A 26,960-nucleotide genomic window follows, 5' to 3' on the forward strand; every position below is an offset into this window, starting at 1 on the left:
TTAATACAAAATAAATAAATAATAATAATTAAAACACAAAAAAGCTAAATCTGAAAAGGTAATCAAGGTGCAAAAGCAATATATTGGCTCAGCCCTGTATACAGAGACAAATTCAGGGTTGGCAGCTAGAATATGATTGTCCCCTTGAACAGCCCCTGTCCAGTCAGTAGTCTTTAAAAAAAAATAACAATACCAACAATAAGTATGACCAATTGTTAAAAATAATTTTCTTTGAAAACAGTGTCCACAAGGAACAATTAAAAAAGATATATTCAGTGATGTGTCGCTTTGCTAAAAGCTATAGAACTAACAGTAAACAAGGAATGACTTAAATGTCAACCTTAATGAATCAGGAAATGTGCCCAGATGTTGGCCTTGTGTTCTTTTGAGGTGGAAAAGGACAGAGCATTTGAGTGAAAACAGGCAGAAAAACACACAAATCAATGGGTTTAATATAAAGGTGTACATTAGTGCCTGATTAGATTACCTGCACGCATTCTGTAGTCCCCCGTGGAGACGCTTCCTCCCTGGGGCATCATGCTCTTCATTCTGAAGGCTTCTTCAGGGTGGTTGAAGCGGAAGAAGTTTGATTGGCCAAAACACAGCATGCAGCCTGGAAAAGAGCACAAATGTAGTTTCTATTAATTTCTTAGACCCACACAAAAAACAGCACAGTTTAAAATGTTCTACCTTTAGTTTCAGGGAACTACAGAAGTTAGTGAGGCTCAGAATCCCACTTGAGCTAAACGTGCAATTTCTTTAAAGTACATAAACTGTAAAGAGCTTTGAGTGGTCATCAAAACTTAAAAAGCACTTTTTAAATGCAGACCATACAGACTTATAAATAAACATATTAGTACACATGGCAGATAAGCATGTAGGAGTGAGTCTCTTTTTTAATTCATGTGCAAAACACTAGATGGAGAACAGAATTAGGGCCTTGTTATTTTGTATTCTATACATATATTATACTATACAATATCATTATAATTATAATTTAAAGAACTAAATAACAATATAAAAAGCAAAAAGGAGCAGCAGCTTGAGTGGCGTCCCAGGATGATAGATTGCCAACAAGTCAAGAAGTCCTTTTCTGAATGTTCAAATACTGTAGTTTTGTTTATATTTTTTCCTGTTTATCAGTCTTATCTCAGAAGATGGATAGACGAGTCAATGTGACAATCCATTGAGCAGATTTAGAAAGTAGAGTTTTAACTTTTTAAATCAAGTAGACAAACTATTGATTATGGTCTATTGTGCCTGTTATTAACAAAACTGATTTGATTTGTTTATGCACAGCAGCCTGTACGCTGACACTGTACCTCAGATGACAGCAGTTTGCCTCAGCTTTTCTTTAAGGACCTCTTTTCTTGCGAGATAAAAGTGGATAGACAATAAACTAAAGATTACAGTTACATAACTGAATGCACTTATATCTGTGGTGAGACTTCTGAATATATCAAGCCATGCTATATCATTAACTCGGGACCATAACCCAGCTGTTGGTGTACAGAGTAAACACAACGAGACAGCATGTTAATCAGTAAGCTTCAGAGGCCCCAGCTACCAGTCTGAATGGTAAGTTCAGTTATTCACCTGCTATATCTAGCCTAATATGAAGTGTACAGATGTGTGAGCGGTGCCCTCCCTCTCATCTGACTCTCAGATGTGAAACAAATTAGCTTATTTTCTGAAATATGAAATGACTTTTTTAAGTTTTCCAATTAAACATTAACCTAGCTTGCAACTATTTTAAGCACACAGTTTGGACAGAGACACAGAGGAATGTCGTAATAGCCAAGAGAGGTTGGCAAGGTGTGTGTGTGTGTGTCTGCTCGGGTGGGGGTGTTGAAGCAGTGCAAGTTGCTAAAACAGGAACCAACCGTATGAAAAGGCTGTGCTAACTCAGATGACATCATCAACACTGACTTATGGAAAAACAAAGCATTAGGGCGCCTTTATCACTGTGAGGTGATAAACTCACATGATACAAATTACTGCTTACATAAAAGACAGAGTGCAGCAATCATCTTTAAGAATCACACCAGTTTGGGCTTTGCATCAAAATGAGAAATTCATAATTTACACAAAAAAACATTAGCATCTCATTTGCATTTCAAAGCCTCTTTTTTTTCTTTCTGGAAAGCAGCAAGTTGCATCAGGAATGTTAATTACATTTTTAATTAGTAAAATACCCCCAACGCTAAATGAGTCTTCTTTCCGTAAACTAAACCCATGGGTTTAGACATTCAAACTGTCTGATGTGCCTTGCCACAACATCCTTACAGGAAATGCATCTAATTATGGAGATAATAAACTGGAAAAATGCTGTTTTGGTAGATGATTAATCCCACACAAGACAAAGTAATGAGAGACTGAGTCTTCTGTTTGAAAAATATTAATTTATAGATCAAAAAAATATGTGGAATATGTACCAAACTGTGCAAGCTGTAACTCTTGATATTTTGGCATGATTTCATATTTGCATTTGTTTCTAGAAAGTTCAAAGTTAATGTATAAATACATAGAGTGCTACTATAAGGCAGCTGATGCAGCCAGTGGTGCCTCAATTTAGGTTTCAACGTTTAAACGCTGGCTGTACTTATCAATATTTTTATAACAACAACGGGAGAAAATGACCATGAGTCTCATGTGGCATTAAACCAAACAACCATTTTCGCCTTGTTCTGAAGGTCAACATCTATAGAATTTCTAACACTAAATACAAGTCACATTCACCAATTCATGCACACATTCAAACACACACTCAGACACACACACTGCCGGCACAGCTGTATCTTGCCCAGGGACACTGGCCCGCAGCCTGGAGGTGCATTGGGATCAAACCACTAACCTTATGGTTAATGGACAACTCACTCTACCTCATGCTCTGCAACCACCCGAATGTTGCTAGCAAATGTGCCATATCCACTTTGGATGGCTAACAATATATGAATATTGAATTCTTCCCAAATTCTTCCTAAACATCCATTACTTGTGTGATACATATTTTGTTTGTGTTTATTCAAGAGTAAGGGATACAAATGTGCTGAGGATTATTTTTCTTAATATTAAGCAGCAGACGCACAATATTAAAAACACTAGTCATGAAGTGACCCAGCTGATCCTCACGTTGATCAGGCCCCAGACCCTACAAACTAACTCAGTCTCTATGGTGATACCAATCACATCCACTTTCCATAAAGATTTGAAAGGTCAAAACACGTAATGCACATAAATAATTCACCCTCTTCATGTGCAACACGGCCGATAAAAGATAAGCGGTCACATGTTAATTGCCCTCTCAATTTAGCGCCATTGTCCTGCTGAGATTATGAGGGAGAGGTCTTCCAGGCAGAGCAGAGATAAGATTCCTGCTTGTCGTCACAGGAGAACCAGAAGGTGGAAACTTCTCCATGACACAGGTGATGTACAATAAAGCCAGATGCCCTTTTATTCTGGACAAACACACACTGACAGGCTGGGAGGAAACACCTGATTAGATCACAAGCGGCGGGCACGGACACAACTGACGCACAATGATGGAAAGTGGCCGGTGTGACAAATAGATAAATCTGCAGCCCAGAGGCAGCGGAACAGGTCAGTAAAAGCAGAGACACTTCAGGAGTCACTCAGAAGAGACATCACACCGGTTTCCACCAGAAAATACCATAATTCCATTTCTATTTTTAAAAAGTCTTACCCAATCTTTCCACGTTCACTGGGCTCCCTCACCCAACACATGAACTAACTAACTTGCTTGAAAATACATAAACCTGGCTATGGATACAATTTAGCCTTTGCTGATTCCTCACACTCCTATCGCATAACCTCTTCCAGAAGAGAACAACTGGCATTACACTCGGCTACCGGTGTAGAACTGAACATGGATAATCAATAAAAATTGTGTTGACTCGTTGTGTTTGCTAACAGCTGTTGTGCCGGTAAATTCTGTATTTTACAATGATACAACTGCTTACATGCTCAGGAAATGAATTATTCTTTCCTAGCTATCAATCTGTGTACATCGACATGTAAGTGGTCACATAAGCCGTTTTCCATCCAAAAAGGTAGCAGTATGGATGTAGTCTAACAGGGCCACCAAGACACACATCACAAGGCAGTTGAGGGTCACCAAATAAACTGTAAGTATTAACACAGTGGGAGAAAACTGGAGCAACACAAGGAATCCCATCAAGACACTTAGAGAACAATCAAATTCCACACAAGATAGGACTCTTGAACACTCAACCTTGCTTTGAGTGTTAATTCAAATGGTGCAGTGTATTGAGGAGTTCCAAACTGATTGCTTAAGCTACAACAAGTTCATGCAAGTCATCAGGGTTGGGATAATTACTGCCGGGATGAAAACACATTAAGCAAGAGCCCTTCTTTATATTGAACGGAGAAGCCACTTGTTGTTGTTGGGTGTTGATTTGTGGTTTTTCTTTGGTCTTTATTCACCCAAGTGTAAACAATGCCAACATTTGAACTAGCAACCTTTTGGTCACGACCACACTTGTGAATCATGGCAGCTGTTCTTAAAACATTTTAAATTCCCTGAACTATAAGAAATCTCTTCACAAACATTTCTGAATAACTTAGATGAACAGTAACATCCGCAAGTTGGAATCCTAAGCTTGTAAATAATTGCTGACTAGCACAGGGACAGTGCTAAAAAGCATTTAGAAATAGATATTTTATATTGGTACAATAAGTGCTACATATCGCATGAGCCAATAGAGTTCTGCTTGTTTGCATTAGTAAGTCTTCTTTACCATCAGTATCTGGAGAAAGTGGTGCAGAAGCCTGTTTTTAAAGTTTCCATCAGCGTTTCCCTCAGTGGTTACAACACTATCCTCAACATAATTTTGGTTTGTATTTTCCACAGTTGAAAGGGTTTCTGTCAATAGTTGGACGTTTCATCAGCAGGAAAATGAGCACACCATCAGTTCGCTCATGAAAGGAAAAACAAAAAGATGCTGAGTAAGGCCTTTGGAAGCAGCCATCGGGATGTTAATACCGCGGTCTGCAGAGCCACGTCAGCTCAGCCACCGTGTCTTCATGCTCCCCACTTCAGGCGTCATCCGACTCCTTCACCTAGCTCCTGTTTCCTCTGGATTCTGCCAGCAGCGCTCTCCTCCCGTCACCTCCCTGGCTCACAACACGTACTGCTACCTCTCCTCCCGTCACCTCCCTGACTCCCAACACGTACTGCTAACTCGGACTTGCTCTAACACGATTTCCCCAGTAAAGATCAATTCAGGTGCTTCATGGAAGAATGCTAGGTAAAAGAGCATGGCTTGAAATCGCATGTATCTGACGCAGTCATAACAGAGCTGGCTCTGTGGCACACCGTGCGACATTTTTACTCAGCAGTTGGGTAAAAACAGTGACAGGAGACGTGGGAGAACAATGATGACTTCACTTCTACACCTCCAACCGTGTCCTGTTATAAATTACTTGATAAAGTCCTGCTTTAGGGGTAAATGAAAATCCTATATCAGTGAGATATTATCTGGTTGTGAAAAACCAGAAGAGGAAGGTTGTTATTTAACAGCATATATCTTAAATTATACACTAATACCACCTCCTTTTGAATTCCAGGTCAAGTAAATTCATATCTGGCAGCAGTAAAAACTATTGACTTCAAATGTTCTATGAAAAGACCATGAAGATATTACGGAACAGGCATCTTTTAGCTCAAAGTACCACGGATGGCATCAAGCTGGCTTTTTTCTATGTCTTTCTATTCCAAAAATAATTATATAACAATCATCAGCTGTAGCTAATTCCTTTTAAATTCATATTAGTTAGTTAGTTAACTTCCTAGTTGTTCATTTGTATTTAAATTAGCGCACTCAATACACAATTAGCATGGATCTTAACAAGCAGGGATTCTGAAGATATAAAATAAACATAAAACGTAGAATGTCACTCAGTAGAGCAAATACCTTTGCCAAAGCCCAACATACCACATTTGAATTCACTAGATCCAGATTTTCATTTGGCTCAGCAAGGTATTGCACACACTCATAAACATCAGCCCCTAAAACCTCAACAAGATCCATAAATTATTCTATGAAAAGTCAACAAACATGTTTAAAAAACGCCCTCTCACAACATGTAAGAAATTTTTAGAAAAATTCCTGGATCCGCACCCTGATCCGGAGATGCGCCAAAATTCAATGGCACCTTACTGTTATGCCCCACCCCTCTACAAAATTGCATGAAAAGTAGTTTTGGTAATTCTGATAACTGGAAAACAAATGGCAAAAAAACTAAATGGACAAATCTCCAAAAAGTTCCCATACACATCTGTTTTCTAAATGTTATATATATACATTTTTTCCCACAACTTATGAACTTCAGTTGATGCTTTTGAAGTTCCAAGAGTTAACAAAGAGTATCTGTGAGTAATGTGTGCATGAACATACAGGCACCAGAGTGGGGCAGAGGTTTTTGCTGATGGATGAGAAAAGACACTTCTCCTCCTCTCCTCTGTTCTCTCAGCACAAACTGCTGCTGGCAGCTGACACTCACTCAAACACTGAAAGGTCTGCTGCCCCTGAGGGAGCCGGCCCCTGTATCTGTGCACCCTCAGCGCCCTGTGTGTGGTCACTGACAGGACAGTGGCCACCAGGGATGAGTCAGCAAAACAGAGCAGAAAGACACACACATACACACAAATACCGTCTACACACGCTACACACTTGCTCATTCAGAAGCATTGGCTATGATGCAGCATTAGTAGCCCATATCAACAAATCACAATTTGACTTGATAGTTGCATAGAAAAATTGATGTGTGATTTATTTGCATTGTTTCACTATCATACTTTATTTTCAAGCTTTTACTACATTTGGAATCAGAAGTTAGACTAGAGTGGTAATGAGAAATTAATGTCTTTGTGAATTACAGGAGTGATTTTTGTTTCAAATGTAACAAAACAGCAAAAATGTTAGGACAATATACCAAAACCCAGAGCATGTGTTTACATCTTGTTGTTTTGGTCCAGTAGTCCAAAAACACTACATAATACGATCAAATGATTGTTATGCTCAACAAAAATGTCCCCAAGTTTGATCAGATCATAAATTAAGCTAATCATTTCAACAATTGTTCAGATAAAAGACTTTTGTAGAACAATTAGAAAACTATAATATTAGCTGCCAGCCAAAATCAATAATTGAGAATATTAAATGATCAACCAGCTCTAGTAAACGTTTCTCCTACTTTACATTACCTAAACCAAAATGAAATCAATCTCTCTGTTTAGAAACACTGACTTCACGATCTGACAACTGTCAATAGCATTAGCTCCCACTTGACTAACAACATTATATCACTAACCAAATATTTGGCCGTTGTATTCATTTCATGAAGGTGAAAACACTTTTAATTTAAATCCCTTTGCCCATGTTGGCACAAAACACGTGTCTGTCTTTACCCACCAGGGTTTGTGATGGATAAAAACATGAAAAAGTGAAATACAGTCCTGCAAATATTTCACATCAAAACTACTCCCAGCAGCTGAAAATTTGCAACCGTTGCAAAACTTGTTCAATAAAAGTCTCAAATAGACGCGCATTAGATCATTCTTTGGAAAAATATAACGTCTTCAGTATCATCCAGTGAAGACGATCTTGTCCTCATTCTCACTAACATTTCCCCATTTCCCATTCTACAGGGTGAAGAAAGAAAAAGGGTAGGTTCCACTGCCTCACACAGGGGCTGAAGCTCTACTCCCAGCACTTACGCACATGTTTTAAGAAGTCGCTGGGACGGTTTGAGATCCTACCAGTCCTGCGTCCTTGGGAAGCTAGCACCAGATGTGTAGAGGCAGAGGACCAACAACCAGGAGTGTGTTGACCCAGTGTGGGCCAGTTTAAGGTAAGTTGTATCCTTAACTACATCAGTCTAGAGTGATTGGTTGATGCCTTTACATATGGTCCAAACAACTTTCTTTATAATCTCCGATCCCGAATTAGTCAGCATTTAATAATATAGCTACATAATCGTCCCAAAATACCTCACATCTTTGCTCAGTTAAAAAAAAGTGAAAAAACTATTTACGAAGCAAAGCCAATGTCAGGCAGAACACACAGCATCTTCCTAATCAATCCATTGACTTTTAGTGAAATGCTGTCTGAAGACCATTACTGGCAGTCTCTTGATACCAATTAGCACTCATCTAGTCGAGCATTACAACACCGCACAGCTACTTATCATGATGGATCCTCCAGCAGCGAGGAGCCACACTGCAGGGAGCGTCACACAATAGATCTCGTCTAAGTAGCAGTAGATTTATGATCCTGTGAGACATGGAGCATTTATCCAGGTCCCTGGAATGGTTAGGAATATGGAGCTGCTCTAAACAGGCCATGTATCATCCTCATAGGGGAGAAGGTGGGGATGGTTCGGATCGTAAATCATACAGTTATCCATTAAAGAGCACCCTTGCAAGTGTTGACACAGAGAAACAGCAGTGGTTCGTTTCGCAATTACGGGAATGACAGTTTAATTTAATGGAAGCACCTGTGTAAAGTCAATGAACTGTGAATGACCGATGTATGAAGAGAGGTCTGTTGGGATAGTTCCAACTTGAACAACATTTAAAAACCAAGATTGAAGGAGCAGAAAAAAACGGAGCTAGTAAATCACTTATGTTAACTGTAACTTTACGTAACAGCAGCTGTTTCTGGTCTCAAACACCAGTCTCCACCCAAATAAAGGGTATTTTTCTCACCTTATCGCCAGCACATACCACATACCATTCTCATATCAACCAAACCAATGGGTGGAGTTGTTGACCATCCATAAACCACACCCCAAACCACTAAATCCTCTATTTAGACTGGGAGGGCTTTAGGTGAGAGATGTTTTGGATGAGTCTGTTTTTCTGGTATGTCTGTGAGCTGCTCAGCACATTTATGAATCCTCAAAATTACATAACAGGGCTCAACATCCAATTGGTCGCAGCTTCTGCGGAAAGCACCAAGTTAGCAGTGAGTTCTGTACAATTCTTTGAGCAAAGCACTAAGATGCTTTCTTTCGTGTAAAGAATGGTAAATGGTTTTGTATTTATATAGTGCTTTTCTAGTCTTGATGAGCACTCAAAGCTCTTTACAGTACAGTTTTACCCTCACCCATTCACACACACACATTCATACAGTGCATCTATTCGCAGCACTTTGTTATTCTATGGGGGGCCATTCAGGGTTCAGCATCTTGCCCAAGGACACTTCGGCATGCAGATGGGTCAGACTGGGGAGTGAACTGCCAACCTTCAGATTGGAAGACGACCACTCTACCCCTCAGCCACAGCCGCCCAGAGCTCCCCAAAACGTTCTCCTGTGTATCCTGAGCTTCAACTTGTGAGGCCTCGTCTTCAAAGGTCATGTTTTCCTCAGTGATCTAAGGAGCTAATCAGCTGCGGTGACAGGAAAGGAGAACCAGGGGTTGATGGAGGTCGAGCTCTCTGGGGATCAACTTTCTCCACAGCAGAGGGGTGGTCTCTTTGACATTTATTAATGAAGTTTCAAAAGGTTCAGCTACTGTAGCAGTAATGTTAGATCCAATGAGAAATAGCATAATTTCCTCTGCCAAGGAAGTTATGTTTTCATCTGCATTTGTCTGCCTGTTATTTAGCGGGGTTACGTAAAAAACAATTACCACAAAACTTGGTGGAAGAATGTGGTACGGGTCAGGAAAGAAGCCAATCAATTTAGGTGAAAACCCGGATCAGAAGCCAGGACATTTTTTTCCCACTTTCTTTAACATGTCAATTTCTCAGAGAATAATACGTGGACCATGATGGAAAAGGCTGACTTGATTGGGGGACTGATATCAATGAGGTTGGGCAATTCGGTGCATAAAAATCTGAATCTGGTGAATTCATGATTTTTTTAAAGCCATCTCTACTGCAACTTTTGTATTTTGGTTTCACCTCGACCCAATTCATATTCTTTGGCTCCAGTTTCCACTAATAATCCTTGTGCCAACTCAGAAGCTCTTTCCCGTCTGTTTTTCAGTAGTTGGTGGCGAATATAGCAAACTGTGTGTGGCATCATTTTTTCCATGGACAACCACTGCACCACAATCTGGTTTCAATTGTTCCAAACCATGTGGAGGTTTCTTAATAACCTTGTTCTTGCACTAAGCCTTAATTGAAAACAAAATACGAGTCATTTTCCTTGACTTGCTCTGACGTATTTTGGGGCTCATATTTTCACTCCTCACATTCAACATAACAAACATCAATCACATCTATGCACCAGTCACCAACAGTCCATTAGCAGTGATTTGGATCTCTTCTGTTATGTGCAGTATCAGCCCCACATTGGACATGACTGTGTTAGCTTCAGACATTGAAAACACAGCAGTATCTCTTTTTCCCCTCCTTCACAAGAACCCCCTGACCCTGGATAAGCATGTCAAGATTCTTCCAGGAGCCAGCGGTTCACAAACATTTGAGGATTAGCTCTCTGAAAGGCTGAACACAGTGAAATGAGCTGCAGACACTGAGATCAGTTTAATCAACGGCTGCTTTTCATACTCTTTCCAGCAGGAAAATATGACACATTGCCATTTTCTGATTTACAACGCATGAAGTCAAATAGAACAGGACGGGCAATGTTGGTAAGAGTGATTGAAGTCACAGAGCGGAGGACGAGTGGTGCATGTGTGTGTGAGAGTTAATCAGTTAGATTGATTCTCCCGATGGTGTGTGAAAGAACAATTTCTTCTCCAACACTCCAGGAACTGTTCCTCTAATCACCGCCTTCATCACACAGAGTGCACTCTGAGCATTACTGCAAGAACAGCATCTTTCAGCCCTGCACTGTGCTGTGCTCCTGCGTGGCTCCACTTTAACAAAGAGAAAACCAAATACTAATCAGGAATGTGGGTTAAAAGTACAATATATGTATAAGAAAATGTGGATTTCCATCAATTCTACTTTGCTGTAAAAACCGAATACCTGTTTGAATTTACCATAAGGCTCATCATGTGGAGTGAGGACATACATTTTACTGTAAAGGTCATCCCTACCTTCCCACAAGGGCACTATGACCCCATTCTCTGATAAAACTACAGGAACACATAAGTGGATTATAGAGCACATACTGTAAGAGAAAACACTGCTACAGATTGAGTCAAGGTGGCAATCTATAAATAGTCTTTGTCAGTCAGCGAAATAATAGGACACGGACATTTTCCCACAAAATAATCCTTAGAGGAGCCTTTTTAACGAAATGCAGGTGCATTGCCATTTAATACATTTTTGTGAAGTATAAAACATGTGTTAAAAGATGTGTTGAATTTGCCTTGTTTTTGTTTAATTTCACCCAGGTTTTCGAGGCAATATAAGTCTAATAAGGCTTTAACTCTTGATTAGTTTCATTGTTGATTCATCTGTGAGTGATTCTTACAAATGCCTGTCACAGTTCAAACTGACTGATTGATTTTTCAGGTTTGTCCGACCAACAATCCAAAAACTAAAGCCAGGAGCAGATGGAAGAAAAATGTACTGTTCTGAACCTGTCGTTAAAGAATAACTGAAATCCAGTAGATGACTTGAACCAATCAAGGTCCAGTATTGTGGCTTTGATTTAAGTCCAAGAAAATAAATACATTATTTACACACATAGAGCATTTTACTAATCCTGAGTCAGTCTAGAAAAAAATCATTAAAAAAGGAACATCTACTAAATCTTCTAACTTAATGCCAGAGCTGTCTGGATTAATAATTTTAAGAACCCTTCTGAGTATTTATTTGGGATACTTCATGCCAATCAGCATTAATGCCATATCATGCCTCAAGGGTACTGTGGCATTGGAGAGAGAAATGGTTGGCAGCACTGGACCTGATCTGAAAAGTGTCTGTGGTACAAATATTCCATGGGTTGTGGTGCGGCCACATTAAATCTTTCCAGAGCGACGGCCTCAAGTACATTTCCCAGAAGATTAGATCAGAGGAACCAGAGGTGGTCAGAGAGAGAACGCTTCACATTCTACCAGAGTGAGTTCATGTAGAGTCAAGGGAGTTTGGTTAAAGTGCTAGAGTTACACTTATATATGTTAAAGAAATGCTATTCTGTAAACGTTACATGCTAGTAACACTGGCTCTGCTCTGTTGAGTAGCACATCACGTCTGTGGCTTCAGATCCGGCTCACGAGTGTTGTCCAATTAGACTCTCTGCAGCAGCCTGTCTGTCAGAAGCTGTGAAAACACATTTTCATCTCAAGCATGTTCATAGGATCACTGTCACCCAACACCATGGCAAAAAGAACAAGCAGGAAACGAAGAAACCTGAATACTGGTGGTTTAACACTATCTGCCGTACTGTGGAAGTCTTTCTTCTTGGATTTTCTTTGAGGAAGCTTCCATATGTACAGCGGCTTTTCTTCTCATGTTCAAATATGATGGTTTTTGAAGGCAGATTGTGAGACCTCGGACAATAAAAAGTGGGATCATCTGAATTTTGTTGGAGAAAGTAGTGCAGTAGAGCGGGAGGTTTAGGCAGCCTGGTTCCAGACCTCATCTCAGTTTTGCTCAGTGTTTCAGACAGTCCTGGTTCTCTACTCAGTGACAGCTGTTTGGAAAATAACGGAGCTAATCAGAGCTTTGTTGGTAGGATTTAAAATACGTCATCTCAGAAACTGAACAGAAACAAAAAAAAAAGTTTGTGCTTAAAAACATAATAACTCCTAAATCGGCAGCAACAATTGGTCAACATGACAGACAGGAACTGCAGCTAATGAACGCTACTGCAAACAACCGATAATTATCGACTGACACTTTCATTGGATGGATGAATAGGATAATCTGTTTTCAGACCTGCAGCGAACTTTGGATAATCACCTGACATTTTCAACAGGTATTATGTGATATTACAAGTGAGAGGCTCTGAGCTTTCTCCTAGAATTTCTCCAGCTAGCCCTCTAGTAAAAACTCTGGGTAATCTCGGAGTGAGCCCATATACAGCAGGAGATTCTCCCGATGATTCACAGAGAGCGAGTTAATGATGTAATTAGCATAAGCAAAACAGAAAAAAAATTATTATAATTATACAAATATCTAAGGATGAGAAATAGAAGAAGTTGTCAACTGAAAAAGACAGCAAGATTCAAGAGCTTTTGGTGATAAGAGTCAACACTGGTGTCAATGTGCTGTGAAAACAAGCGCGTGATCTCTGATCATTTGGTGACATGAATGACAGCTCTCTTGGTGAGGTTTTTCACATTCTTCTTTTACCTTTGTGTAAGAATCATGGAGTCAGCAAACTGACAGTAACGCTCAAAAGAAGAGCTTAGACTATATGTACAAAATTATTTACAGTACATAACCTGCTTAGAGAAAATATTAAAGGTGTGCCTTGTTACTTTAGATAATTTCCATGACGATGAGACCACTACAGATATCACCAGCCTAGGAAATCTTCACTTGTATATAAGTAATTCAGATAGTCGAAAAATCTGTGTAAAACCCTGAGGCTATGGAGCTTCGCTGAGCATCACTCCACTCATCCTCTCAGCCAAACTGTGTTCTCCAGGCCAGAGTACTAACAGCAACTTTTTATCAACTATTAGTTTACTGAGAGGCAAAAAAACTTGTGATTTTGTTGTCGGGGATGACAAAGGCGTTGCCACTAAACCAGGTCACTAAAGTAGGAGAGGAGGTGTAGACAAAGGGATGCCCGCAACTATGGCTGACAGTTGCTATGGAACGCTGATGGTTTACAGCCTCAGCAAAGGCCAGAGAGTCAAGCCCACCAGTTAATCAATGACTGCCTTTCACTGAGCCAGGGCCCATCAAACACAGATGCACATACCAGAGAAAGATATAGGACTGGTCTGAAAGGAGTATACAGGGAAGAGGAGGAGGAGGGGTCAAAGCCTGCATTCACATTAGGAAAAACCATCCGAGCAAACACAAGTTCAGAAGAAATGACTTGGAAGAAGTGATCACATGTTCAAACCAGTCTGATGCCATTATGGAAGATTTCTCCACACGTCCTCAGACGTCATTGGCCCTTACCCTTGGGCACGACTAATAAAATATTGTCCAAAACAGTCGCAGGTCTTGCAGACCTTCATGGTCACGGTTACAATAACAAACACACAGTTACACTTCTGGAATGGTGACAGTTTGGTAACCTTTACGACTTTTATAAAAACTACGTTGTTACTCTTAAGAAAAGATTGTGGTTTGGGCTAAAGTAAGTGCTCCCTCCTTCGACCAAGAGAACATTATACAACTGTTTGCACAGTCTGAGTCGTGCCCCTCCTGGAGAGTAAACTCAACTTTATGTGTAAAATTAGTGGAATGCACCTTTAAAACATTCTGCCCTATTCACGTCCCCTCTGCTCTCACAGCATCCACATCCCACAGACCAGATGCCGTCTCTGCAGCAGTGCCGTCAGCTGCCGTCTCTAGTGGACGCTCGTCACAATTAACGGTTGGAGGCTGGTTACTGCTTGTCCAAACAGATGTTACCTCCCTGCCCAGCCTCCCCCGTCCACTCCCTCCCCCCCCTCTCCTTTTGTCACAACTACTTGAGCAAATCCCCTGCTGTTAGAACATGCTTCCACAGGCAGATGGCTGCAGGTCTGAGGATCAATCAGTATCAAACAGAACGGTGTGAGCTGGTTTTTTAAATTCAGGTGACAACTCATATCCCAAGCTGCTGTAGCAAACTCAGTAAAATCGTATGTCCACAAACCTGTCACTTACAGAATTGTCCAGGTTCAAAATACATGAAGTGACAAGTGCAATTGTACAGGTTGTGTTCCTGCATACTTACTCATAATTGTCAAGGCCTTTCACAGGTATAGTTTCTCTGTACTCCCCCTGTCACATTTGCTTTGGTTGTATTTTTTTCTGGTTATAAACTGTTCCTGGCTGGTTTTATTTTTATTTGGCTGTTTTTATGAAAATAAAGTCAATCAAAATGTTGCTACATTTAGTTTGTTGGTAAAAAGCAAACAAGCTTCAAAACTCATAACCATTACTGCTCCCAATCGTTCATTTACCCTAAAGTCAGCAATAAACTGAGATTCCAGATATTTATGAATCATGTTGTGTTGGAACGAAGGTCCTCTAAACTGAAGGAAGCATTTACTCTTAATCCAAACCATGATTTATTTTATAACCAAGGAGTTTGTGACTGAACTCTACCAAACCATGGTCACAGCTTTAACCTCCTGCTTGTTATTATGGCCATGATGAAAACCTGTTGCTGGTAAACTCCTACAGGTTGTATTATTGTTACGATGATGACAAAGGTGCGGTATGTTGTTGCTGTTGGTACATTATTTTGGGTCGTATCTGAAATGAGATGGAATTTTCCTTATTTTTGAGACTGTTATCTGTTAGTCTGTTATCACTTACTGTTGACTACAGTTCACTGTTTCTCTAGCACATCTGTGTAGATGTGTCATTATTATCTTTATACCTAACTGACTTAAGATAAAACAACTTCCACATTCTTTATGGTTATAGGTCTGGTCGCTGCCTTGAGGCTTAGAATGAGCCGAAATGGGCGTGGCTTCATCTGAATTTAGTTGGATTAATTATGAACACGCCCAGTTCAGCAGTGGCCAAGGTTGTGGCGGTGGCCCTCAGAAGATAAGACAGACAAGGTGACCAGTGGCAGCCAGAAAGCAAAGTATTATGATAAGCAGTGGGTACCTTGGGCTCTCAGGGTGACTTTCTGACACAAGGTGTTTCTTATTCGAACAAAGTATTGAGATATAAAAAGTGAGTTAGGTAAGATTGGAAGGGATTAGGGAAAAAAATAGGATTATACCCAGAAGCTACTCATGTAGGGATGGATCAGATTGGGGTCGCATTGGTAACCTATCAACTAGTATTGCTCATTTTCTCCTCGATGCATCAAGCTTCACCTAATGCTGCTGCTTCGAACATCTGAGGTTAACATGAAAACGTCCACAAGATTTCCTTCACATGATCTCTTTTGAGTTGGAGGAATTGTTGGCAAATGGCGAGTTTACATCTAGGAAAAACAGACGACTGATATATTGAATTGGTGCTTGGGAATAAGCAGATACCCTGATTTGAGGGATCAGAATCTGTTTGGAGAAAGAGACAAATGGATGAGTGCATATGTCAGCATTGCCTCCACAATTAAGGGGAGAGGTGAAACTGATATTTCAAGGTTCTGTTTCAGGAGTAAGGAAACCTCTTTCAAAATCAAACTACACTGGTTCCTTGTATCGCACATTTGTCCTATGTTATGTCCCTTTCATGAATACATAATAACCATTAAGAAGAGGAGAGAAGCAGATAAAAAAAGAAGAAAAAAGAGCATATAAAGAATAGTTGGGATTTCATTATATAGAGTGAGCACGACCCCGGTCTACTCAAGGCACTAGCTTATTTGTAGTATTTATCCACTGTCTCATTTGGACATATTGCCTTGACCTAAGTGTAGTCAGAGGATGTGCGATCAAAGACAACATGAAGGAACACACACACACTTAGACACACTAACGCAGCATATGCACACCAGCTGCTGCCAGGCTCTTTCTTCTCTCACACATGTCTGACCCGTGCTCTGGGCCTGCTGGAGCAGCCCTATACATCACATCTGCAGCCACCTGATGAGCATTTGTCTTAGACTACTCTCTTTACAAGGGCGCCAACACAATATGTCAGAGATGACAGATGTTGAGAAGTGAAGCAGCAGACATGACCACATTTCCAAAGGAGTGTGAATGGTGCAAACGGCTCAGAGAAATAGGCCCCTGGGGGGGCTCTAATATGAGCAGAACCCAGTCACCCAGAGGCCTCTGGTGAAGCAGAATGCACAGAAGGAAAGCTCTCTTCTATTCCAGGTACCAGCCCTGATCAGGTCACACTGGCAACAAGGAATAGCTGTGTAACAGTATACAGACACATTAGGGTCTGGTTATGCCAGACTGCAGGGGGGCGGGGTGTTCTGACAGACCTGTATATGTTTGTAGTCTATAAACAGAACTCACATGGAGGCAGGGATGTAGAATGCTGGGGACTGGGTGGCAGGAGACAGCCAAGTTGGAGCAGGTGTTCATAGTTGGATGTGTGGGGTGAAAGACCAAACTCCATCCAAAAAAGCTGCCAAGTTTAACTTTGATTCCATTTAGGTAACATGTTTAGTGTTCAATTATGAAAAAAACAACGAAATCATGTCTAAGGGATGATTAGAAAACAATCGGCATAAGAAATAACATGAAGCAGTCCTTTATGATAACATAATCGAAACTGTCATAATTTGCTAGCACAGCTAACTACCGCCCAATAGTGAGAACTTCAGTGGACGACTTAGCTGAGAAAGAACATCATGATAGTGGAATTATTAAAAACTAGGCTAAGTAATGTTCGCTGGCTGTATGCCGAATGGAACAGAGTCTAATTATAATTTATAAAAAGTAAGTATTGTTCTATCAGATAACCATTTAATCGGAACAACATAGGCGTGTTGTATTATAGAGCTTTTCGAGCGGAGGTTTTGCACGTTAACTGGAAAGAAAAGTGAAGCTAAAATTGGTCATTTTCCACATCAGCAGAACAGTGTCCGCACTCTGTTAGTTAGCCACATAAAGTAAGATGTAAGGATCTAGTTGTTGGCCCGTTATTTGTCCGCAGTTTTCCTTCAGTCAACCACAGGCTTCACTAGTTATAAGCGTGACGCGAACACTTACACTCACACGCACACACACACACACACGCACACCCTACAACTATAACAGTAGAAGCAGGACTTACTTTAACTCCAGTGAATGAAGACTCTCTCTCCCTCCGGTGTTTTCATCGCCTCGGCTCCTTTAAATAAAGCCACGTGTTTTCCTCCCTGCTAGTTTAATGTGGAACAACGGGCGCGTTTATGAGCTTTTTGTCCCGACGCGCTTTTGTTATGATAATCCTTATATAGACTTAATATATTCTGCTCATATCTGAGCGCTCACTAAAGAGTGGGTGAGCGTCCCGGACACTTGTTAAACCGCGCTCCATTCGCTGCTGCTGCTGCTGCTGTGGTGGTATATCCCAGCTCTTTCAAACCAGTGCGGGAGTTCTACTGTCTGCAGTGGGATCCCTGCTCCATTGTCTCCTTCCCGGGGCCATTCACACGCTGGAGACGCTGGATCTCACCCACACAGTGCGGAGGGAAGAAACAGCTGGTTCACACACACACACAGGCAGTCACCTCAAAACCACTGCTGTCAGAGAGAGAGTGCAGCGGAGGGAGGAGGAGGAGCAGGAGGGATGAAAAGAAGGTGGAGACCCCGATCCTGAGTCAGAGGGGGGGGGGGGGGGGGGAGGGAGGGAGGGAGAGAGGTAAAGAGCGGCAGAAGAAGAAGGTGGAGATCCTGAGTCAGAAAGAGAGGGGGGGAGAGAAGGAGGGAGGGAAGGAGGGAGGGAGAAAGAAGGGAGAGAGATAGAGAGGGGGGGGGGGGGGGCGGAAGAAGGTTAAGATCCTGACTCAGAGAGAGAGAGAGAAGGGTTCGCAGAGGAAGGTGGAGACCCTGATCCTGAGTGGGGAGAGGGAGAGACAGACAGAGAAAGAGAGAAGGGGGGGGTCCTCCTCCTGATTCAGAAGTGGGGTGGCAAAGGGGGAGAGAAAGAGATGGGGGTGGGGGGTTCTATCTCTGAAACACACACATCAGATAGCTGATGATCAATTCTATATATTCCATATGATTGAGGTCGGACCATTTCTGTTTTGGAAACAAACTCATGATAGGATTTAATCTAAGCAAGTGTGTGTCTGTGTGTGTGTGTGTGTGTGTGTGTGTGTGTGTGTGTGTGTGTGTGTGTGTGTGTGTGTGTGTGTGTGTGTGTGGGTGTGTGTGTGGGTGTGTGTGTGTGTGTGTCTGTGTGTGTGTCTGTGTGTGGGCGTGTCTATAGATAGTTATAGACAAATTGGTTTTACGGGAAGGATTAGAATTAGGTTTAGGTTAAGGTTAGAGTTAGGCATTTCGTTGTGATGGTTAGGGTTAGGGTTAGGGTAAGGGGCTAGGGAATGCGTTAGGTAAATGTGTGTCCTAACAACTATAGAGAGAGACGCAGTGTGTGTGAGTGTGTGTGTGTGTGTGTCATATTCTTGTTTATAGCTTAAGACCAAAGGTGAAGGCGTAAAGTAATGCCAGACATTTCTTTGCTATAAGTCACATCATCTTAAATCTATAAAAAGCCATAAAAGTACACGTTACAAGAAAAAAGTGAGGATAAGAGTTCCCTTCTTGAACATTAGTCTCTGAAATAAATGTAATGATAATGAAGATGTAATGTTATTATTTTTGTAATATTCCGAATGAAACAATACAATTTACTGTAATCAATAAGGGACATGAAATTCTACAGCTGAAACCAAACTAGCAATAGAACATGTAGAATGTGAAAAAATATTTACATTCATATTCTGGTAAATGTATCAGCAGCAAACTTAAGTAAAATACCCAAAGTAGTAACCAAAGTTACTGTGGTTTTTTAAAATACATTTGAAATCATGGGCTATTGATACAGATGTATTCATTTGTAAACTGCATATTACTTCTGTAACTTGTCATAGTAGAGTGTTTTAACTGCTGCATATTTAAATCTATTGTAATGTATCCTTTTTTAAATAAGTTATAATATGTTATATGCAAAATCTGAATCAGAAAAATAATTATAGCTGCCAGATAAATGCAGTTAAGTAAAATGTACAGTGTTCTGTTCCGTCCGAGATAATCGTTAACTGTTTCGAAAAAATAATCTCCTTGTGTTTTTCCCGATAGGCTGAATCAAAGCGATCAACCATTGCCCCTTTAAAACGTTCAGAACAAACAGGTTTAGTTTTAACATGCCCTTTCACTGCTGGGATTTCCCTCTGACAGCTCTTCTGATATATACTGTAAATCCCCGGGGATTACCACTAAACGCAAGTTGAGCACATTTTCATTTTGTAACAATACCAACTTGTTTCTGCTTGATTCTCTATAAACTGCAATGCTGACGTTTCAAAGCCATTTCCAGCTGTAAACTATTCATCTGCCAGGTGTAGAAATACAGAGAGCAGACAGCGTAACATTCCCTGTGACACATGTCAGTGTCAAAACAACATTTAATATGATGGAACATTGAGGTGTCCTCTGATGTATCACTCATATATATAATCTAGTCTTTCTGTATATGGAATGCATATCTCCATAACTTTTCATCTAATCGGATTCACACTTTGCATGTGTATTGTCAATCTTTTTAAGTGCTGGGCCAAAATCAGCACTAGATTATTTTAATATTGTGATTTTTTTCATTCCACCATATCGAACATTCACATGAGTCACAGGTGATGATATCAGCCAAAGCAACAACAACAATCACTTTCTCTTCAGCAATTTGTCTCCAAAGTTGAAGCACAACAATTGTTTTGTTGCTGTAATTACAGAGCTTTCATTAAGTCTAAAAATGACCAACGTGTTGGTTTCTTAACGGACCTCTGGAATAGTCGACATGTTATAACCATTCACGTGAACAGTAATAAAGCAAATTCAGTTACATTGAAAAACACTAACTATAAAATCTTCACTGTAGATAAACCAGGTAGGATGAACACAAAGATTATCAACAGTATATAAGTGACAGTATCTTGTGAAACTGTTTCTTGTGGACTCACTAATGACAAGGAATGCTTTTGAAGTATAGCTCTGGAGCTTTAACACAGGACAAGAGAACAGAACCTCATTCAGGCTGGTTTAGAACAGGCACTGCACTGGCAAAACTAACTCTTTGGAGGAACCACTAAAGTCTGATCTGCTTCCTGTGTTCCATTTTGTCTTCCTCCAGTATCACTGAGGAAATAACATGTAAACAACTAAGACTATTTCTTTCATGACCTCTTCTGCTCTCCCCACTGGGCAGGACCCCGACAGTGAACTCAACTTTACCCTCCACACTGATGCTTCCACCATGAGACCCACTCTGCAGCTAAAGTCGGATCTGTCTGGGGGTAGGAGGGGCAGTATAAATAGCACTGTGTCCCCTCTCAGGTTACCCTGTCAGGGCCCAGGTTGAAATACCAACAGACAGAGGGGACAAATTGACAGACAGCACACACACACCCACCCACACACACACACACACACACACACCCACACATCACATCAAGTCATGCAGGACACTGGATACTTAGTGCAGAGAGCATTTACAAAGGAATAACATTAGTACATATTGTGTGCATGTACTCTTTGCCCTATTAGTATTTCATTGTGAGGGAGAACACTGTTGGAGAGTGAGTAATAACGCTGCAGTGTGTGATTACACATCAGCACAGATGGAAGTTTACACTGTGAGTAATGGTGAGTCGAGTGTCTATAACTCACTCTCATGCAGACTGGGCTTCCTCTGAGGCTCTGATGTAAACGTCTATGAATGTGACTTTACTGAAACACTTACATTGGCCCCACCTACACGACTAATCATAACAAGTTCAACTTTGTTCTGATTATTGCGCATAATGAAAAAAAAAAAACTCCTACACTAGTATATTTATGACTTGATTAATTTAATTGGAGAAGTAACATTTATTTATTACTTATTTTGAAAGTTCTGTCTATCACTCATGATTTTACCCAAGTAAAATGTGTAAAGATATGGCCCCTTTGCCAGTCCAAAAGAACAGGGTCTCGATTTCGATAAAATCTTTACTCCTGATCAACAATAACAATTAAATGTGAAATAATTAATATTGACAATTAAAGCCAATACTGTTCACAATACTGAAAGTGTCAGGTGACGTCTCACTTTTGTTCTGCAGCTCAGACACATCACAAAGTGCCGAATCATTCAGGTTCTTCACTGCAACTCTGAAAACCTCCATACTGTAATAATTATTGGATCAAGCTTTGACAATACATTCTGCTTTATTTCCCATTTCTTGACTATCATTGACTTCAGATGTCAAGGAGTCCAGTTATATTCACTGGAAGTCTTAATTACTCTGTGAACAACCTTTAAAGGAAAATCCCAGGGGATCATTTGAGTAAAGTCCTCCACAGCAATCAGTCTAAGATGCAGCAGATTAAAAATCAATGCGTCTCCCCTCTGGTTTCTTCATAATATCTGCATGCCTGGGCACAACAGAACTCACCCTGTTACCTCATTAACACAGAAACCTCGGGCCGTACTTCCGTCGATGGCTATTTAGAAGCACTCTGTACATTTTATTGAGCAGACCTGCTGGCTCTTGTGCTGCATTTTCATTGACCAGTCAGAGAGCTGGTCTATTGATCTCTGGCTTAGCTGGGATCATACACGTTGACCGGCAGGTGAAATAACAATGTATGGTCATAGATTTCCTGTAATGTTTGTTCTACAGAGGAGAAGATGGAAAACCATACACAGCAGAGGCCCTGTTGTTATCAATGTGGCCAATAATTTGCTCACACTGCTTTAGACTGCACATCAGAAGTGCTATGAAAGATTCAAAAGCAGAAACCTTCCAAGTAAATCATAGGGCACATGTTGGAGCTGACTGTTACCTTGTGACAGGCGGACGGGCTGCATGACCTGGAGACCGTCTATGGCGCAGAGGTTCCCACAGGGGTGCAGCGTGATGACCCCTGACCTGTTCTCTATGTAGCAGTGCTGGGCAGCCACCCCGGGGCCCTGGAGGTTGATGTCCATGGGACCACGACCCAGAGTGGTCTGGCCTGAGGGAAGAGGAGGAAGAAGAGTTCGTTCAAAATCTGATGTGAAGAAGTAACTGTGGTTCCCCATTCAGACGTGTCTTCATAGCAGCTATTAGCAATTTGGGGTTCAGTAACTTGCTCAAAGATAGAAACAGAAGGTATTGAACCATCAAACTTATGGTTAGTGGCCGACCCGCTCTATTTCCTGAGCCAAAGCTGAGTTAAATTTATATTTTTGCTGATTAATGTGCTTTCAGAGATTTAAAATGATAAAAGTGAAAACATAGTTTATACATTTTTCAAATGTATACATTTTTACCAAGCATGACATTGTAATAACATAATATAATATAAATATCACTATATTACAATTCATATTATCAAAACATCTTCCTCTTTAAAAGCCTTTATTCAGTTATGTTTAGAAAAATCTTTGGAAACAATCATCCAGGTTTATTTGTATTTGGACAGTTTCTCATTCATCTCAAGCTCTGTCAGCTGACATGTGGTAATATACCTTTATGCTTTGACACAGTTTAGTCAAAGACAAATTCAGAGACTTCCTCAGACTTCATAGCTCTGTGTCTTGTCCTGACTTGTAGTGTGAACTGTGGGGCCTTATATACACACAGGTGTTTGCTTTTCTAAACTTTGTCTAATTCACTTCAAATGGCCACAGGTGAACTTCAGTCAAGTTCTAAAAACATCGTATGGATAATAAAAGCAAAGAGGATGAACCTGACTTGACAACAATGCAATATTATTACAGACACTGGTGGTGTCAAGTGGTTGGACTCCATCAGGTTTAGATATAATCATGATTACTGTAGTAACAACAAAGTAGGTTTGGTTATAAATATCATTGTGAATTATATTTATATATGTAAAGTGTCCCTGGGTCCTGTGAAAGGCACTATCTATATGCAAGCCATTATTATTCTTGTAAAAGCAAACATATATAAATGTATGTTTATTGGGCTCAACATAATAGTATTAGAAAATATTCTCTGTAAACCTCTGCTCTGCAGCCATGCTTTGAATCGTTTTCTCTATAGATGCCGGACTTTTCAATAAGTAACATTTACTACAAAATGTACAACCAAGAGCAGTTACCATTGTATTGTTGACTCATGCTCAGTTCTATTTCTTTAATCTGCAAAATTATATTGACAATATCCTTTTTTAGTCTGTTTGTAACCTGAAGACCTGTCACATAGCTCTGAACACACAGAGGGAACAGACTGTTTATCAGCTAAATAGGTTAAACAACTCAACCTCAAACAACAAGATGAGATAAGACACTATTTAGGGGAAAGAAGGTCACAAGAGCACACCTGATCTGTCCAGATCCTCGAGATTAGAGGCCAAGAGCAAATAAAATGTCACAGGCAAGTTAAAAAAAAACACACACACACATTGAACATTCACACACATATTCTTTGCCTGCTCCTACCATTGACTCATGACAGGGGAATTATCAGCCTGCTGAAGTACAAACACAGACAGGAAGGGCAGCACACAGACGGACAGACAAGTAAGACCTCAGGTCAAAAAGTCACCGGACAGATTTACAAGATAAAACTGTCTTCGATTGTTCAGACAAAGAGACGGAGAAGGACGTCAGATGGATATAGACGTGATAACAGGGTCAGGTCAGCACAGACACAAGTGTGTGTTGTTGTGGTACCTTGTAATACAATAATCTTAAATATATGTAGTTTAAAAAAAAGCCATTACCACAATAAGGTAATTGTGTAATTATGAATGGGACAATGTAATTGTACCAGTGACTCAGGACAAGCTTAGGAAGCAATTTTCAAAAGAGTTTTTCTTAACATGAATGATTCTGTGTATTTTGTAGCACTGGCATTCGATTTTGGTTCATGGTGTTTCTGGAGCTACAGTTACTGGTGTGTTGGTGTTGGTGTTGCAGCAGCGGTCTCACCCTCAGGCAGGGGCAGCAGGGTGATGGCAGTGCTTAGGCGTCCACTACCCAAACTGACCAGGTGGGGGCGCTCCGCCTGAAACTTCAGCCCCTTTCCGGTCTCAATTAGGTCCAGTGGGGTGCTCTGCAGAAAAAGTCAAATGTCAGAGAGATTATTATTATCTAAACATTTGGGTTAATTAAGAAGTCATCACATTTTGGTGTGGATCTGAATCAGGGGCCTGATCCAGGAAACGTATTTCTCTTTATTAATAGAACTGATATCTTTGAGTGAGTGCAATTTGGTGCAGCCTGATGTTGAGAGGAGTGGAAGGGTCTTGGTGCAGATATGCACTCTACTGAGTGCCATTCTTTTTTTTTTTTTTCATCATTTTCAGCGGTTTTTATACTTCAAACTCACTGATTGGATAGTATCTTTCTTTTGGCAGAAAAATAAAACACTTGTGGAACTTGTGGTGTGCCCATAACAATTCTGACTGTTCTAAATGAGGTTGCTTGTAAAATAAGACTGCACTGACTGGTTTGGTTGGATTTTATTTGCATTTTAGCACCATTGATTGTTGGAATTTATCCTTTTGTTCCAATTTTACTTAAAACACACAAGAATGTTGTATTACAAAAAAATCCAAAACTTTAGATGATCAAAACAAGAATTTAGAAAAACATTTCATTCACAGCTACAGGTGCAATAAGAGGATTTGTAGATGACTGGAATCCCCAACACTGAAGGTTTCATTGCAGACGATGCAACATATTGTGTTTAATCTGATAAAGTGTCTACATGTCTAAACCTAAGCAGGTCACTTCCTCTGTCTCCACAGCTACGCTATGTGTGGACTGTAAGTGGCTCTCCATGAATGGGACCCAATAGGCAATCATTTCCTGTCCATTAGCTGAACTAATTGTCTCTGAATCACAAAAAAAGATATGAGGCTCATCTTTTTGTCGAGCACTAACTGTAGTTTTACTGCTTCATCGATGCATCAGAGCCACAGAGAGGTTCATCCTCTGCTCTGGGGAGGAGAACAGGAGTCTGAATGTCTTCACCATGAGAGCTGGCTGCTCTATAGCTGGCTGCTCTGGCTGTTTACATATTCCTCTACACACCGAGTAGTGTGAGCGTGTATGAGTGTGTGTGTGTGTGTGTGTGTGTGTGTGTGTGTGTGTGTGTGTGTGTGTGTTAGTTCTGCCTGAGCCAAACCACCATGTGCTGTCGGCTCAGCAAGGGGGAAGGGATGTCGCCATAGCAACTGCACTCCGCAATTAAGAAACATGAAGCTCCTGCAGGGTGTTCAGCGAGCTTGTGATGAGCACAGCAATGTCTAAATGTAAAGAGCATTCTGCTTTTCAGTGATGCTCTCACTGTGAAACTAGCCCACACACACATAGCAAAATGTATTATTTATTATTGTTGTGTTTACTCTGCCTTGTAACTCTATTTGATGACTTGATAGGATAGAATTGAACTTGTTCTCCTTGTGAGCAACATAATTATCATTCATTTGATCTTTATAACTCATTTGATCATTTACCTGTGGTTTATCTCCAGTGACATGTCAACATGACCTGTGATACAGAAGACACAACACTGGTTCCAACCTCTCTGGCTTTCAAATGAATAGATTCAAATGAAGCAATATAATTTCTCTTAACCCCTTTCACAGACTGACAAGGCTATTAGCTGCAAGCAGACTGTTCCCTTGTTAGATTCCTATTTAGAAGTAGCGTAGCACTTTGTGTTTTTACAATTTTTGTTGTTGTTGTGCATTACCAATGTACTTACTGGGCTCCCACCAATCCCCTGACCAACTAAAGCATATAATATATCAGTCTCACAGGACCATGTCGCTCCGATGACTCCCCATCTGGTCACAATCCAGATCGCATTGACTTAATAACCACCACTTAAAAAGATAGTCCTATTTATGTAACAGTGCTGAAAGTGTTAAATAAACTGTAAGGAGTGTGGAGTCACTCACTGACATGGTCTTGCATTTTAAAACCAGCTGTGGCTGTTTCTTTTTGTCCCAGTTTGGAGCCCCTACATTTCTGTTTGACAAAATGCGTGCGATCATTGACTCAGCCTCACGGCTGGTTAGTTAGTTGTGTGTTTCCTAATAGGATTATGTGATTGTAGTGGTGCTGTCGGTGGAGTGGGGTCAAGACTAAGAGGATTGTTGAGAGACTGGCTGCGAGGCACTGGGAGGCTTCACTGGGAGCGATGAGAGGAGCAGGGAGGGACGCTGCACGATTCATACGGCCTCATCTGCAGTGTGCTGCTGCTCCCATGTGGTGCACACTTCAACAGCTTGCCTCCCTCTCTCTCTGTCTGCACACACAC

General features: G+C 40.7%; 1 protein-coding gene across 1 annotated transcript in view; it reads right to left on the reverse strand.

Annotated features, from left to right (window-relative positions):
* The window catches only part of phldb1b (pleckstrin homology-like domain, family B, member 1b), an 81,231-nt gene that overhangs the window by 51,690 nt on the left and 2,581 nt on the right, over nucleotides 1-26,960 (reverse strand). Inside the window, exons 3-5 of the mRNA XM_053423106.1 lie at nucleotides 24,620-24,743; nucleotides 22,525-22,695; nucleotides 488-613 (exon numbers count right to left, since the gene is read on the reverse strand). Of these exons, the coding sequence (XP_053279081.1) occupies nucleotides 488-613; nucleotides 22,525-22,695; nucleotides 24,620-24,743 (421 nt within the window). The remainder of the gene's footprint in view (nucleotides 1-487; nucleotides 614-22,524; nucleotides 22,696-24,619; nucleotides 24,744-26,960) is intronic.

This window comes from Pleuronectes platessa, chromosome 5 (genome assembly GCF_947347685.1).
Source record: "Pleuronectes platessa chromosome 5, fPlePla1.1, whole genome shotgun sequence".
NCBI lineage: Eukaryota > Metazoa > Chordata > Actinopteri > Pleuronectiformes > Pleuronectidae > Pleuronectes > Pleuronectes platessa.